Raw genomic sequence first — 15,867 nt, forward strand, 5'->3', positions numbered from 1 at the left:
AATATATCTTTCCAAGGGTGCAGAGATGAGCTGACTGCCCAGTGGCCTGTGGACTACCATGTATCCCAATATCTTCCTTGCGGACTTGGCCTCCAAACACAGCCCCAAAGTAAGGCAGGGTTGTAAAAGCACAGCTGAATTCAAAGCCAGTCTTTCCACAGCAGGGCTTGTGCCACTCCTCCTTGGGTATGTGCAACAGGGAGGGACTGATGATGATTGGGATTCATGGACTCGAGTGCCAGCTTTGCCACCCACCCACTGTCACTTGTTGAAGAAGTACATTAACCTCTGCAGTCATCTGTAAAATTGCTATATTAGGGGCTCGTAGGCTTAACAGCCAAAAGTAGAGCTAAATAGATTAATGAAGTGCCTCTAGAATTATGCATAGGACTGTTAGGAGGTTTAACTCCTTGTATCCTGGTACTAACATATGGAAGGTGCTGTAATGGTCTCCAGTAAGCATACCGCTGTTGGATGGGAGACTGCTACTTCGTTACCTGCTAGTTTCCCACTAAGAGCACCAAGCACTTTATGTTGGGCTGACATTTAGCAGACACCCTGCATGACAGGATGTCCTCCCAGAAGCCCTTTGCAAGTGCCGGCATGCCCTATATCCATTTGGTCAGGTCTGGGCCCTGTTAGCAAGGTAGATCCCCCATAGCTCCTGCTCAGTGACACTCCAGCCCCAGGTCAGGAAGACACTGGCTACCCTGAAGCCTTTTTCTGCTGCTTTCCCCCTAAATGAATGGGGAATGGTTCTGTGAATGAAAGCAAGGGATATAATTTGGGGTTGACAAGTTTCAGACCATATCTATATCACAAAAGGCTCTGTCAGGAAGGAGTGACTGTTCTCCGTTCAAATGCATCGAGCATGAGTCTTGCAGGCAGCCGTGTTCATCGCTGCATGATGTGGAGAGCCAAGGCTGCCCAGCATCCAGCAGGGCCAAGCACAGCTGCCTGGGCCCATCGTTCTCCTGCTGCTGGGGCAGAGGGAAGCTGCTCTGCAGAACAATCCTCCAGGGCCGGTCCTGCTGGCAAAAGAGGAGGGGGGAATGTTTCCCAGGTCTTGCTGTTCTCTGAGAGATAAAGTTGTGCCTCTCCTCTCTCTTGCAGGTTTCGTGTCCACTGCCATCGAATCGTTAATGATAACATTTTCACCAACCTGATCCTATTTTTCATCTTGCTCAGCAGCATCTCCCTGGCAGCTGAGGACCCCGTCCGGCACCTCTCCTTTAGGAACCAAGTATGCTTCCCATCCTCCTTCCCTCGCTGTGTATTAAAAGTGTGGTACAAGCAGATCGTGAGTTGAAGCCAGGAAAGGCAGAAAAGACTGCATCAGAGGCTTTGGGAGTGACTCTCTTCCCTAATTTGCGCCTTTTGTAGGCTGCATGTGAAATCATTGGGTTTTGCAGGCAATGTGAGTCAGTGCAGAATTTGGCCTCTAGTTCATTTCAGAAACATGAGTAGGGGAAGGAAGGACAGGAGGCTGAAGCAAAATTATTGTTCCCGGGGATTAAGGCATTAGAAGTGGGCTGTAGAAACATTGGTTGGGATACAGATAATTCTAATTTGGGGGATTTGCAGGTTTCCTTTGGAACATTTGCTCTCCTGGCACATGCTTTCTTTTGAACTAAAAAGCCCAGGGCCTGATTTTTCACTTTGTTCACACTGGTGTAAATCAGGACTAACATTCTTGAGTTTGATGCAGTCACTCTGGGGGAAATTGGTGTAATCAAGGTTTGAATCAGACTGTTGGAACGCAAGCTGCAAAGCTATCATTAAATTTGAGATAACCCTCAGAAAATATGCTGTGCTCCTCTCCTCACCAGCCTGGGGGAAGGAAAGGAGGGCATTCAGCACAGAGATACATTCTCACCTTCTTTCCTGACCATTCTTATTAGCCTTTAATGAAATGTTCAGTGCTCCCTTAACTTTGCCAGTGGTTGTTTCCATTAGTCTGGGGTCATTGCAGAAATCAGAAGAGTCAGCAGTCATATGTGAGACTTCTGATCTGTGCTGTCTGCAGTGGCATTTTGGTGCCTTTATGCTGGAAGAGCTTGCAAGGCTTAGAGTGGGATGATTTTTTTTTGTTTAATAATAAAACCTTAATTTAATGCTCAGTGTTCTACCTCCCTGAAATATCTTGGCCTGAGCATGCATTTAAACACATATGTGCCTACAGAGAAGGTGTTAATGGAGGTTTATTCCTGAGCTTATCTCAGAGCTGCTTTGCATTTTGCCCTGAAGGAGAGTACTAAATAATGTAATCAAACCTGTGCCACCAATGACCCACTTGTGTACAGCTGAGTGTGCCCACCATGTAGGGATAAACGTGTGTCAATACATATTAGCGCTGCAGCATGATGTCAGCTGGCATATGGGCTTCTGACATGCCACAGAAGGTGCCACAGAATCTGTAGCAGAGAGATCTAAATGAGGAAAAAAAAAGTAGTCAAAGCTGGTTGTCCTGGATAAAAGAGCTGAAGGTTTGGGGCAAAGCATTGTCTTGTGTATTTGAAGCCACTGATGTTGCATGAAAATCTGTGTTTAATTTTTGCAGGTACAGATGTTTAAAATGTATCATACAAGGGGATACTGACAAGATGTTTGGGTTGCAGATGTGGTCTGCCTTTACACTTTGACAGTAGAACAGTAAGACTGTGTCCTGCCCTGTGCCCACGCAGAGGCCTGGGATGGAAAGCAAGCAAGCAAGCTGAAAGCAAACCAACTGCCTCTACCTTCACTCTGGGACAACATAATCAGGCATTAACCTGTGCACAAGGACTCACGGAGACTGGTGCTGCTCTTGACACAAACTGTCCCAGAGCAGGAAGACAGGAACACAGAGCCCAGCAAGGGCTAGTGAAGGGGCTGGGACACTGCTTCTGTCCCAAGGCGGGCTAGTGGCTGCATCTTTCTTGTGTCACACTGGGCTCAGCCAGCAAGTTTTTGGAAGTCCATCGCCAGTCTGATGAAACAGCCTTTAAAGCACAAGCAAGTCCTAAGACTTTGTGTGCTCACAATATTCTCCTGTTTGCACCTTGGCAAGGTGATAATTCAGAGTAAATTCATATTTAGATAATAATAAATATGCCTGCTGATAAATGATACTACCTGCACAGGTGGAGAAGTGATTTTCATTGGGTGTGATTTCATCTCTAAGGGACACCTTTACTAGCTGCAGCTTTGCAGCCAGATTCACTAGTATGCTCTAGCTGCTTTGCAGTGCTCTGGTGATGTAAAGCAGCTGCAGGTACAGCTTAATCATTCACTTTAATCAAGTTTATGGCTGCTTTATGTCAGTGGTGTCATGCAAAACAGCCAGAGAGTACCCATGAATCTGGCCCATTGATTATAAAATTATTCCATTGATATAATAACCAAATGTCAGGACCTACAAGGCAGCAATGCAAGGGGACATTTCCAGTTATAATGTGCGTAAATTAATATAGGATGCAATTGAGATCTGTCCATCCCTGAAATGGCCCTTTTTTAATTCTCTATGATGCAAAAATTGATAGAGCCCAAGACAGCCTTGAAGAAGTGAGAACAACTTGAGGTCAAAAATTGAGCAGTGACCTGAAGAATTTTAAGTTACACAGTAGCAGTAAGTGATAGATCCCCCCATTTGACATTCAGTGTCTGCAAATTAGTCCAGATTCGGATCATGCTTAAATAGCACAATTTAAAATAACCCTGTAGTTTGCACTAGCTACCCCACTGCCCATAGCATACCAAGCTGTAAGAATCTAGCCACCTATAAACTGAGTTAGGGTACAGGCAGGCATTGAAATACAATAAACACCTGTGGAATGGGAGAGGGCAGTTTACTGCTGTATGTTTAGTAGTGTTTTAGCAGTAAAGGTTTAAATTTCACAAATCGTTAGTTTTCTACAGTTTCCATATATTGGCCTTCCAGTTTAGAACTTGGTTACGGTAAAACAACAATAATCCAAGGGCATGATACTTTTGATTTTCACTATATGTAGTGTAGATAAAACTAAAATGGCTTGGGATAGCGGAATACATTGGAGACAAAGAGAGTTCAATTCTGGTCCCATTATTCAATGAGAAAGTTCTCATTTGCTTTTGTGGGATGTTAATTGATCGGCAGTGAAAGACACTTCTGTCCTTGATGATGTTACTTTGAAAATCACTTGACACTTCCAGACTTGCTGTTGCCTTCTGTGACACTCTAGGGACACTTTTTGTGGTCTGCCATGCATGCCACCAGTATCCCCATCACCTGGTCTAAGTTCATGGGAATGATGAGTTTTTCAGCTTGCCTGTTATCCAGGATGCCAATAGAAAGATGCAAGATCTAAGTTAGGTACCTTTAGCACATGACCAGATTATGGTTGCAATACAAAAGCTGGGATTCTGTTCAATTGGCAGAGTCTTTGTTTTTCATCCTAATCCGGGGCAAATCAGGATAGAGAAAAAAAATAGCTAGAACATAAATTTGCAGTTTGCTTTTCTTGCTTTGTGAGAGGCACAGAACAAGCCTGAATGGAAGTTAATAAGAAGGAATCTCATGTTTTCCACTGAGAGACCAGGCATCCTTGTATTCTCAGTTTGGAAGTCTATTTGGGAAAACCCTGGAATCATCTGTTCTTTATCAAATTTAAATTAAAAAAAAAAAAGAAAGTAAGTCCTACAACAACAACCAAAAAGTTATTTTGCCTCTAGAGCCCTCATGGGATTGTAACTCGGAAAAGATTTCATGTAATGTTCTTCTTGTCCTCTGTGCCAGGACCTTCACTGCATTCAACAGGACGTCGTTACAAAACCATTTCCTATATAGTCCTCCTTGTTCCCTTGTTAAAATGCATATGTATTTGATTTTGAACTGTGATTTCCCATTCAAGTGATCAGTCACTGATCTACCCTCCCCAATCCTATTCCCTTTTGTTTTTACAGATTCTCTTTTATTTTGATATAGTTTTTACTGTCATTTTCACCATTGAAATTGCTCTGAAGGTAAAGTGCCCATCTTCTCTACCATTACTTGTTCACAAGCTTACTAGTTTTCTGCCACTATCTGTTGCTAACACACACGCCTGTTTGTTCCTGGGTCACGCTCAGTACCACTAACCCAATTGTGCTTATTTTTCAGATCCTAGGCAATGCAGACTATGTCTTCACTAGTATCTTTACATTAGAAATTATTCTTAAGGTAAAATATGAGAAATAAAATAAGGGCGCGGGGGGGAAGGGAGAGTAGGAAGGAAGGGGAAGGAAGGGAGGAAGGAAGGAAGGGAAGAAGGAAGGAAGGGGGGGAAGGAAGGGAGGAAGGAAGGAAGGGAGGAAGGAAGGAAGGGAGGAAGGAAGGAAGGGAGGAAGGAAGGGGAGGAAGGAAGGGAGGAAGGGAGGAAGGAAGGGAGGAAGGGAGGAAGGAAGGGAGGAAGGAAGGAAGGGAGGGGGAAGGAAGGAGGGATGGAGGAAGGAAGGAGGGATGGAGGAAGGAAGGGAGGGAGGAAGGAAGGAGGAAGGAAGGGAGGGAGGAAGGAGGAAGGAAGGAAGGAAGGAAGGGAGGGAAGGAAGGAAGGAGGGAGGGAAGGGAGGGGGGAGGAAGGGAGGGAGGGGAAGGAGGGAGGAAGGAAGGAAGGAGGGCAGGTAGGAAGGAAAAGGAAGGCAAGGAGGGAGGGCAGGAAGGAAGGGAGGAAGGAAGGGAGGGCTTCCTTCCTTTCTTTCTTCCTTTCTTTCTTCCTTCCTTTCTTCGTTTCTTCCTCTCTCTGTTTCTTCCTTTCTTTCTCTCTATTGCTCTCTCTTTTTTTTTAACCCCATTATTGTCTCTACACAAAGGATTGTTTATCTTTTGATTTTAACACTTTGGTAGTTGCTTAAAAAGTCTTCTGTGAAATTTTTATATTCAAATTTGTAATTCAGAGCCTATATCAAAACAATGCTTTTTAGGGGAATTGCAATGAAAGGATGATCCTGTTGGGAAAAGCAAGAGGGGACCAAGAAAAGGCCATCACCCTATAAATTTCTCTCTCTACCCTGGCCAGTCTTTCCAAAACAGGATTTGTTTGCTGTGCAAGGAACCCTGAGCACATACACCTCCTCTTACACATGCTACAACCCAAAGGGAAGGTTTCCGTGCTGCACAAGTCACGATAAGGCCAGGCCAGAGGGCAGCCAATGACTTCTGTAAGGTTACAGGGTGCACAGTCAAGTAGGAGACAGGGAGCACAGTGCAGAAGCTCACTTTTTAGGTGTGGAGAGATAACCAAGAGTACAAATCACTGAAACACCAAGGACTGTAGCTGCGAATGAAAATTGCTGCATTGCCTGTTTGAAACCTGGCTTCCCATTTCCCAGGAACGTGCTCTATACCAAAGGAAATGTGCAGGAGGTTGGTTTATCTGGGAAGAAAATAAAAATAGGCTACCTTGTTCTTAACTCTAATTTTCCCAAATTGGTAGGCTAATAATTTAAATAACAGTAATTGAGCAAAGTTCTGGCTTTCGAAATGCTAGGCTCATTTGGCAGCTTGGTTTTTTTTTCTCAGCAAGCTAGTTCTAAGTGCTGGCAAGCAGTACCTTAGAGCTGCTCAAATCTTGCAGCTCAAGACCCTAATAACAGTATCCATACCGAAGGCTGGCAAGCAGGGTGGCCCCTGCATATTTTTGTAGAGAAACATGCTTTTTGATATGACTTAAAATCGCCATAGCCATAACGTTCTCCAAAGAGATGTACATATTATGCTTGTGTGCAGTGTGCATCTGTGTTTACACAATAAATCTGAACATGCACATACCAAATGACTGATCAAAAAGGCCTGTCAAAAAGGAAAACATCTCAACAGCAACATTTAAAAATAAAAGCATAGTTCAAGGCACCTGTTTGAGCTTGCTAATTCTGCTCCCACTGAAGCAAATGGTAACCACTCCTCATGACTTCAGCGGAAGCAGAACCTAACCCAACTTATTGGTATATTGCTGTTTTCATCAGGGGAGTGTACTGCATAGTACCTGAGCCTTCCCAATGTCCTCCTCTTAACTTCAGTGGGTTTATTTCAGCACCCCTGGATATTCTCTGGGTTCATGTGGGAGAGGAGAGCAAGGACTACAAATGTTTAAGAAATTCTTCTGTTCATATCCTGTCACTTCCTGCCTCACAAGTCGCTTGGTTTCTCAGTGCGTGTTTCTCTGCTGCCTTGCATTGAGCACAATGTTTTGCACAACAGCAAAATTAGTGTAAATGGTAAGAAACAAGAGAATAAATAGCCATAGGATATCCAAGGCTGGAGAGAAACAAGCTTCATCCCCCTTCATGTTGCTGATGACACCTGCAAGCCTCACACTGCCATGGTGGAGCCTGGTGAATGTTAGCAAGGTGACCACCAAGGTTTTTTAATTGGCATCCTAAAAGCTTGTTCAATGGCCTAGATGTGAGGCAGACATAGATTATACACTCTTTGAGGGTCTCTTCTGAGATAACAAACTCTCTCAACAGGCTTAAGAGAACCACAGTTTGTATAGAACTTAAACTCAGCAGAGCTTCCCCTCCTGATTTCAATGGTGTCTCCTTTCTTTCAAGATTGCCATACAAAATCTGACCAGTAAAGGGCATCTTTACCACCTTTGTAATGGCAAGAACCCATCCCCCCCTCCCCAACTGAATGTGTTTATAAGTATAAATTCTAAGCCAAGATCAGAGTTTATACTTCCCTCCCTTCTAAGTTCTGTCTGACTGATGGATAGTCAGTTCCCTGATGTCATGGATGTTTGGTGAAAAAAATAATCTGATATACCATGTGCCCTTCTACCCTCCTCTGAATAATCACAGGTAGGCATGGCTGGAAACCCCTAGCAGGTATGCCACCCTGAAGTATTAGCAGGAGCCAGAAAACTCCGGTTTGAATTTCTAGTTCACACTTCTCAACTGTGAGTCTGGCTAGAGCTCGTCATTGAGGAACAGTCTCATGGTGTCTGCTCAAGTTGCTTTAGACACCTAACTTAGATGAGATTCAGAGGAACAAATTTAGAAGCCTGTGTTCCTAAGCCAGGTAATGGAAGGGCATTAGCTGTTGTGGGGATGGGGTTTCTTCAAAGCAGCTACATTAGATCACTCACTGAGTCTAAGGTAGGTGGTAAAAATACCCCCATCACCTCACCCTCCTAACAGTGCCAGACCCATTTAGTCACATTCTGTAACTGAGCTCAGTCTAAAATTCAAATTCTGAGCTTGGAAGTGCTTAGGTCTGATATTGTGGCCAAGATCCTTTTCTGTTTACACTGTCACTTAATCCAGTTCTGGAGCTGTGACATCCTCCTCAAACCAGGGGTATTCAATACCCCTTCAGACCAAGATGGGGCAGAGGGTCCCTTGTAAAATATGTAAAATTTTTCCCTTCCTCTGCTGGGTGATGTTCATAATGATTACCTCCACAAAGAAACCACTCTGTCTCTAGGAATCTTACCTTGGGCTTTGTGAGGAAAACCAAGGGGAAAATACAACTGCATTAATAAAAATGGAGGAAGCTCGACAGGGATAGGAAAAGGGATACAGGATTGAGCTGAACAGAAGGAGCAAACTGAAGAGAGCAGGAATTCCTCCAGTTGCTTCAGCTCTAAAGCATCAAATCTCTGAGGGATTCTGTTTTTTCTTCATGGAGGGAAGAGAGCTCAACTGTCCACTGCAGCTGGCCTAAGCATTGAAAAACATTACAAAAGAGCCCTTTTTATTTTGTATATTTTATTTAGTTTAGCTAAAGAGACCTTTATATAATACAAGCATCATACTCACAAGTGTCCTCTGACATTGAAGAAAAGGGGAGAAGCATATGATTGCAGAGTAGTTTTTGCAAACAGTCATTCTGCTGCTTTTCTGATTCTAAATGTTATGTACTCTATGCACTCAAAGTGCGTATTTTCCTCACTGAACCTTGTATTGTCTTTCCCTAGTTAGGTCTTTCATAATTATCTTACTGTCTTCTTCACTCTCTTTTCTTTCAATGGGGACTCAAGTTCTCCTTTGGGGTCTGGGGGTAAATTGTCTGATGTGTTAGAAATACTGCCCCTCCCCAATTCTATACTGTGAGCACAACCAGCTGGGTTCGGTTTCTGAACAGATGCTAATGGCAAAGTGTGTTTGTGTCTTCATGTGCCTTCCTGCAGATGACCGCATACGGGGCTTTCCTCCATAAGGGCTCCTTCTGTAGAAACTATTTCAACATCTTAGACCTGCTGGTGGTCAGCGTTTCTCTCATCTCCTTTGGGATCCAGTGAGTGAGCTACTTTCAACTGGCTGTTTTTTGGGGATCGTAGGGCCAGGTTGGGAGGTGATACCTCAGGCTCATTGTCTTATCTGGGTAAGATTTTTCTCATGAGCCTGGAGGTATTTTTCTCAGATTATTCAAGATCATTAAAATTCATCCTCAAGAGGGGAGGTAATAACTGGGAAACGCTACACTAGTGACTTGGAGGGGGCGTCTTCCAGAAAGAGCAAATGAGAACAAGAAACGTGGTCTATTGGCAGTCATGACACTTAGCTTTGTTCCAAGATCTCTGATTCACTGTATCAGTTCAGGACAGTTAAGTGACTGTTCCCTCCTAGAGGTCTCATAACCTCTTTGGAAAATGGGGTGATAATGTTTTGCTACTTCATAAGATGTTGCGGGTCTTGGTCAATGGAAGACCATCAAGCACTTGATGAGCTGTGTGAGAATCTGCAGAGTACTGGTGGCAGAGACAGTTGATCCTGCTTCTGTTGCGCCACTTTATCTTGGTTGATCTGTTAATTTGCTTAATAAGTTTATAGATTTACTTGACTATGTGAAACTCTATGTGTTGGATAGTGAGCTTCCTAAGTAGTACCACATCTGATAAGAAATAAGCTCCTAATTGTTACCATTACAGGTTAGCAGCTCGCGTATATTATGTTCCAGAGCTAAGTCAAGCAGAAGGATTTGTCAGGTCCTTTGGGCTTTCAGTCAAGGTCTTAAGAATGGCACAGTGCTCGTTTTGACCTGCTGTTTCTTTCTTACAGACCTATCTAGACTCTTAATATGTTAGCAAAAAAACTGTTTCCAAAATCAGTAGGAGGGCTCAATGTCACACAGCATGGAGAAGATTCTCAGTCAGGGTTTTAGTCTTGGAAGATGCAGAGAGCTCTGTTGTAGTAGATAGTTGTGTTCAGTACTTAAGTACATAAGTTGTCCTAATCAATTCAGTGGGAGTTTCCACATCCTTAAATTTATTTATATGTTTAATTGATTTGTGGGATCAGAGGCCAAACACATTGCAGGATCATACTCTAGGTGGACAGTGTACTTTTAATGCTGGACTAACCTGGAGTTTCCACTCTTCTATGAATATTTCAGTGAAGTGCTTCTGTGAGCCTTATCTGCAAATGTCCTGTGATGACTACGTCTTGGCACAATTTCCATATCATAGGTATCTACAGAACATTTCGCAGCTTCCCCTGCTTAAAAAAATACCCTGTCCATGTTTAATTCCCTTCATTAATACAGCACAGATGGTGAAAGTCAGGAGAATGTATACTGAGCCTGCCCAGATCAGGAAGCAAGACCTACGAAGATAATATCAGAGAGTAGTTCCCTTACCCCTGAAGTGCCATAGCAAAGAGTTGACTCTCTAACTATCCTAAGCAGTCCAAGGCTATGTAGGATTTAAAACAAGAAAGAGTGGGTGAAATCCATCTGCCCTTGCAGCACACTCCCTATATTGCTCTATCTCTCAAACCTTCCAATACCTTCTTCCAGGTCCAGTGCCATCAATGTGGTGAAGATCCTGCGTGTTCTGCGAGTCCTTAGACCACTGAGGGCCATCAACAGAGCCAAAGGACTAAAGGTTAGAAGAGTCCCAGTGCATTCTGTAAACTATAAATTCAAGTTATTTCAGGCTACAAGGACTTTTGCAATGGTTCAAGTAATGTTTCAGTAGAAAAACAGAATGATTGAGGTTGGAAGTGACCTCTGGAGGTTGTCTTGTCTAACAACCCTGCTCAAGCAGGACCACTGAGAGCAGGTTGCCCAGGACCATGCCCAGATGGCTTTTGAATATCTCCAAGGAAGGAGACACCACAACCTCTCTGGACAACCTGTTCTAATGCTCAGTCACCCTCACAGTAATAAAAGTGTTCCCCAATGTTCAGATGAACCTCCTGTGTTTCAGTTTGTGCCCGTTGGGTCTTGTCCTGTCAGTAGGCACCACTGAAAAGAGCCTGGCTCTGCCTTCTCTGCACCCTCCCTTCAGGTCAGTCAATATACATTGACAAGATTCCCCCAAGCCTTCTCTTCTCCAGGCTGAACAGCCCCAGCTCTCTCAGCCTTACCTCATGGGAGAGATGCTCCAGTCCCTCAATCATCTTTGTGGCCGTTCGCTGGACTCCCTCAAGTACATCCATGGTTCTCTTGTACTGAGGAGCCCAGAACTGGACCCAGTATTCCACGTGTGGCCTCACCAGTGCTGAGTAGAGGGGAAGGATCACCTCCCTCAACCTGCTGAAGGTACTTTGCCAAATGCAGCCCAGGATACCATTTGTCTTCTTTGCAGCGAGGGCTCATGTTCAACTTGGTGTCCACCAGGATCCCCAGGTTCTTTTCTGCCAAGCTTCTTTCCGGCTGGGTGGCCCAGCATCACCACTGAGGCTAAGTGATGTAGTTTGCTAGGTGGGCTTACAAGCCTATTTTAACATAGCCTTTTTGTATTAGATAAACTCCTTCCTGTGGGCTGGTGGGTGCCCAACTATGTAAGCTGGTCCTGCTGGAAGTTTCAGAGAGCTGAGGTCTGGTGTTTTCCTATCCCTTTCTGCCTGCTTCTAAGAGTACAGTGAGGAGTGTAACATGTTTATTTTCTCTCCCCTTTCCTGAGACATTACTTAATGGGCAATAGTTAAATGAAATTGTTTTATTTGTTTTTTTAGTCGTGGGTTTCTCCCTTAGACAGAGCAGCTCAGAACAATCCTGCAGGTTACTTTTGTTCCTATCTTCCATTTGCAGCATGTGGTCCAGTGTGTGTTTGTCGCCATCCGAACCATCGGAAACATTGTGATTGTCACCACTTTGCTGCAGTTCATGTTTGCCTGCATTGGAGTTCAGTTGTTTAAGGTAAAACCATTGAGCCCATTCATTCATCCATTGCACTGAGCTGTATTATGGGGCGGGAAGAAAAATAGTGTGAAGAAGCCCGATGAAGGGGAGATGGAGTGCTCTGTGTGAAAGGCAAAACATTTAGGGCACTGTCAGTGTTACCTGGGCTCCTGCTACCAGCAGTTCCCCAAAATGGGACCAGGCATATTCAGAACTCCTGCCCTTCATCTAGAATTATAAGAAATCATCAATAACATCACCTTCTTCCCTAAACAGCTTGTGGCATGACTTAGTGCCAGAGAGATGAAGGGGGCTGTTCCAAACGATTTGTATTTGCAGGCTGTCTACCCCTCATCTTGTAGAGGAAGGGGCATGCCAGATAATTATGGGTGGTTATTCATTCACTTCTTTATGTCTGCTTTTATTTCTTTGCCCTTCACCACCCTTCTGACAAGTGTTCTGCAGCACTCAGTGGTCATGCACCTCAGAAAATACACATAGGAGTACTGTGCAAGCAGATGAAAGCCTGTGCTCTGAACTACCCAGATGCAGGCAACTCTCAATCCAGTTTGCTCACATCTGCCTGCAAATGAGCATTTAAACATACTCATAGTTGGTTAAGCAAGTAGTAGATGCAGTCTCCTTGCTACATGATCTGCCCTAACCCTTGCACTGTCAGGAAAGGAAGCTTCATTCCTCTCTCTTCCTTTTCAAGGGCAAGCTGTACAGCTGCACTGATAGCTCCAAGCAGACAGCAGCAGAATGCAGGTGGGTCTGACCTTTCCCAGTTAGCTCCCTTCACTGGCTACCCACTCTCCAGGCCTCATACTGGAAGTGCAGTTCTGCCATGTTCTCTCTCTGCTCTCCATCCACAGAGGGTACTACATTACGTACAAGGACGGTGAGGTCAACCAACCGATGATACAGCCCCGGAGCTGGGAGAACAGCAAGTTTGACTTCGACAACGTCTTGACTGCCATGATGGCACTCTTCACTGTCTCAACCTTTGAGGGCTGGCCAGAGTGAGTGCTTCTTGGATCGGTGCAACACTAGCAATGTCCTCATTCATTTCAAAAGAGAAAATTAAAATGCAGAGCATAGTCTTTCCCATTCTAAGTATTCAAATAAGTCTAAAGCATTAAACATAGCAATAGTAGCAGCAGTCATTGTAATATTATGTACTTTGTAAATTCCTCAGGACCTGCAGGAATTGCTGTTCCTCTACTTGTAAACAGTGCACAGCACTGTCTCTACCTCTTAAAAAATGATTGCCAGTAGTAGCAGTGATAGCAATATTTGTTACAAATATTATGTATATAAATGGATATAAAATGCCTGCCAGGCACTTACCAGTGTTGCTAGGTGTTGCAAGTTTCCCAATGGAGCCAGCAGGGCAATATGAAACACAGCAGTGCTATCTCTAGCATACGGGCAGTCATGGGATGTCTTACCAGGCTGTGCTGTTTGTGCCACCGGGGCCGAGGACTCCCACAGTTCCACTCTGACAGAGTGACATGGACATGCAGGGTATCAGGAGGCTGACCCTCACCTATGTCACCGGGTGATGCCAACAGCATTGTTAACAAATGTTGAAAGTGTTGAGATCCCCTTTTCTCACAAAACTCATTTTCCAACAACAGACTCTCCTGTCCTCTGTTAACTGAAGGGCATGCTTTTGTTTTAAATTTTAATTGTTCAACTATGAAAACATTTCACCCCTGAACAGATTCAAATGTGTAAACTTAGTAAGACCCTTGTCTTCTCTTTTGCAAGAGTTTACACTCAGATCAGTGCAAGTCTGTGCATCTGTGAGTGAATTAATTTTGATACAAGTAGAAGAAAATCACAGAGTTAAACTTTATAACATCACCTATAAGGCCTCCAGGCAGTTGCAGATTTTCTCTGCATTGGGCTCCTGTTTGCTTTCAGGTTGCTGTATAGGTCCATTGATTCCCACATGGAGGATGTGGGACCCATCTATAATCACAGGGTTGAGATCTCCATCTTCTTTATTATCTACATCATCATCATTGCTTTCTTCATGATGAACATCTTCGTTGGTTTCGTCATCGTCACATTTCAGGAACAAGGAGAACAAGAATACAAGAACTGTGAGCTGGACAAAAACCAGGTAATTTACAACGCCTTGTTGCCACTAAAGGTAGAAAATACATTGAGAATAAGCATTTAAAAAAGAAACACATACAGAGGGGAACATGTGCAGATTGCTACAAGATAAAACAATAAGCTGGCTTCACTGCCATCTTTCAGGAGTCAGGTAAAAAAAATCTTGCTGTAAGATTTGCTCAAGGGACAACATTTAGTTTAAAATGTGTGCTGTACCGTTTGGTTCACTGAGATTAGATGAGCATGGCAGCATTTTTTGGCCAAAGTAAATGCGTATGGAACTCTTCAACAGGTAGAATATGCACATTCAGATTATGACTTGAAAGAAATTCTTCTACCAAGCATTTTTATTTTAATCAAAAACTTGAAACATGTATTTTTATTAAATTTGGAGGTAGCTGACCAACCCTGTATTTGGGGTTTGAGTTTTAAATCTACCCTGCCTCTTTCACAGCGCCAGTGTGTAGAATATGCCCTGAAAGCCCGGCCCCTGAGGAGATACATCCCTAAAAACCAGTACCAGTACAAAGTTTGGTATGTGGTCAACTCCACCTATTTTGAATACCTGATGTTCGTTCTGATCCTGCTGAACACCATCTGCCTGGCCATGCAAGTAAGTAAGCAAGCAGAAAACCTTACAGGTGGTGAATTATTAGACTTTGTTGGGGAAAATATAGAAACAGCTGAGGCTGAGACCTACTTTCACCTTCACACCATGTATTGAGGGAGAGGGACCGGGACATGATAAAAACCATTGTACCATATTCACTCCTGATGACATTTAGTTAAAATGAGGAATCTGCCTCTCGTCCTCTTCCTGCTAATATCTGACGCTTTCAACAATTCTGTTTTAAGTCCTTAAAAACAAACAAATGAAAAAACCCAACAGTTATATCACAGCCCAACTTAGTGGCCACTATAATAACAAGTGACTTCTCAATTCTGACTTGTCTTGTATGAAATGCAGCAATAAGCCCGGAACTGCCACTCACCTGAAATCTGAATTCTAAATTTGGGGCTTTTCTGTGTGAAAAAGTAGAGAGCAAATATTTTGACAAACAAGGCAATCAAGGAAACTGGGGATAGAGAGTAGGAAGGCCCTAGTATCTCCTTTATTCTGTGTTAATAACCATAGAAACTGTCTAGAAAGAATCTCTAGAGGCCATATTGTCTAGCCCATCACCAAAAGGCAGGATCAGCTCCACCTGAAGCATTTCTTGATAAGCGTTTGCCTACTGATGCCACTGATTGCCTTACTACCTGCTGTGCTGTGCATTCATTTTCCTTACTGTGGGAAGGTTTTCCAAACATCTAATGTGAATCCACCAAAGAAACATTTGCAGCTGGATCTACAAGAATGGCAAATAGAGGTGGTAGCAGTAAAGGGGAAGGACTCAAAACCTTTACTAAGTAGCCAGCTTACAAAAAAAGAAGTCTTAGCTCCATTCAGTCAGGAAATGGGCCCTCATAGACACAAACTGGTCTGTACATTTCCCCAAGTCTGTACTTTCCTGGCTTGTTCCTTCCAGTCTGTCTCTGCCCAAGGCCTTTCTCACCTCCCTTTCATTTTCAGTCGGTCCCAGACTCCACCTGCTAAGCCTATCTCTGCACTCCCAGTTTCCTTGGCCACTCAAGCCCTGTTCTCTTCTATGCTCTGTCTGCTTAAGAGCTAGTCTGCC

The 15,867-nt window shown here is 43.8% G+C and overlaps 1 protein-coding gene across 30 annotated transcripts in view; it reads left to right on the forward strand.

The window, feature by feature from the left end:
• CACNA1C (calcium voltage-gated channel subunit alpha1 C) overlaps window positions 1–15,867 on the forward strand; it is a 448,320-nt gene that overhangs the window by 353,133 nt on the left and 79,320 nt on the right. For 14 of the 30 annotated variants that reach the window (XM_030040268.2, XM_041129568.1, XM_030040277.2 and 11 more), the window contains 9 exons: window positions 1,114–1,243; window positions 4,921–4,980; window positions 9,126–9,232; window positions 10,733–10,820; window positions 11,972–12,079; window positions 12,777–12,829; window positions 12,937–13,083; window positions 13,991–14,192; window positions 14,643–14,801. In XM_030040268.2, coding sequence (XP_029896128.1) covers window positions 1,114–1,243; window positions 4,921–4,980; window positions 9,126–9,232; window positions 10,733–10,820; window positions 11,972–12,079; window positions 12,777–12,829; window positions 12,937–13,083; window positions 13,991–14,192; window positions 14,643–14,801 — 1,054 coding nt within the window. Of the gene's footprint in view, window positions 1–1,113; window positions 1,244–4,920; window positions 4,981–5,116; window positions 5,177–9,125; window positions 9,233–10,732; window positions 10,821–11,971; window positions 12,080–12,776; window positions 12,830–12,936; window positions 13,084–13,990; window positions 14,193–14,642; window positions 14,802–15,867 lie in introns of all 30 variants that reach the window. The other 16 variants (XM_030040269.2, XM_030040272.2, XM_030040276.2 and 13 more) reach the window with 2 other exon arrangements.

The sequence above is a fragment of the Aquila chrysaetos genome, chromosome 17 (assembly GCF_900496995.4).
Source record: "Aquila chrysaetos chrysaetos chromosome 17, bAquChr1.4, whole genome shotgun sequence".
Lineage (NCBI taxonomy): Eukaryota > Metazoa > Chordata > Aves > Accipitriformes > Accipitridae > Aquila > Aquila chrysaetos.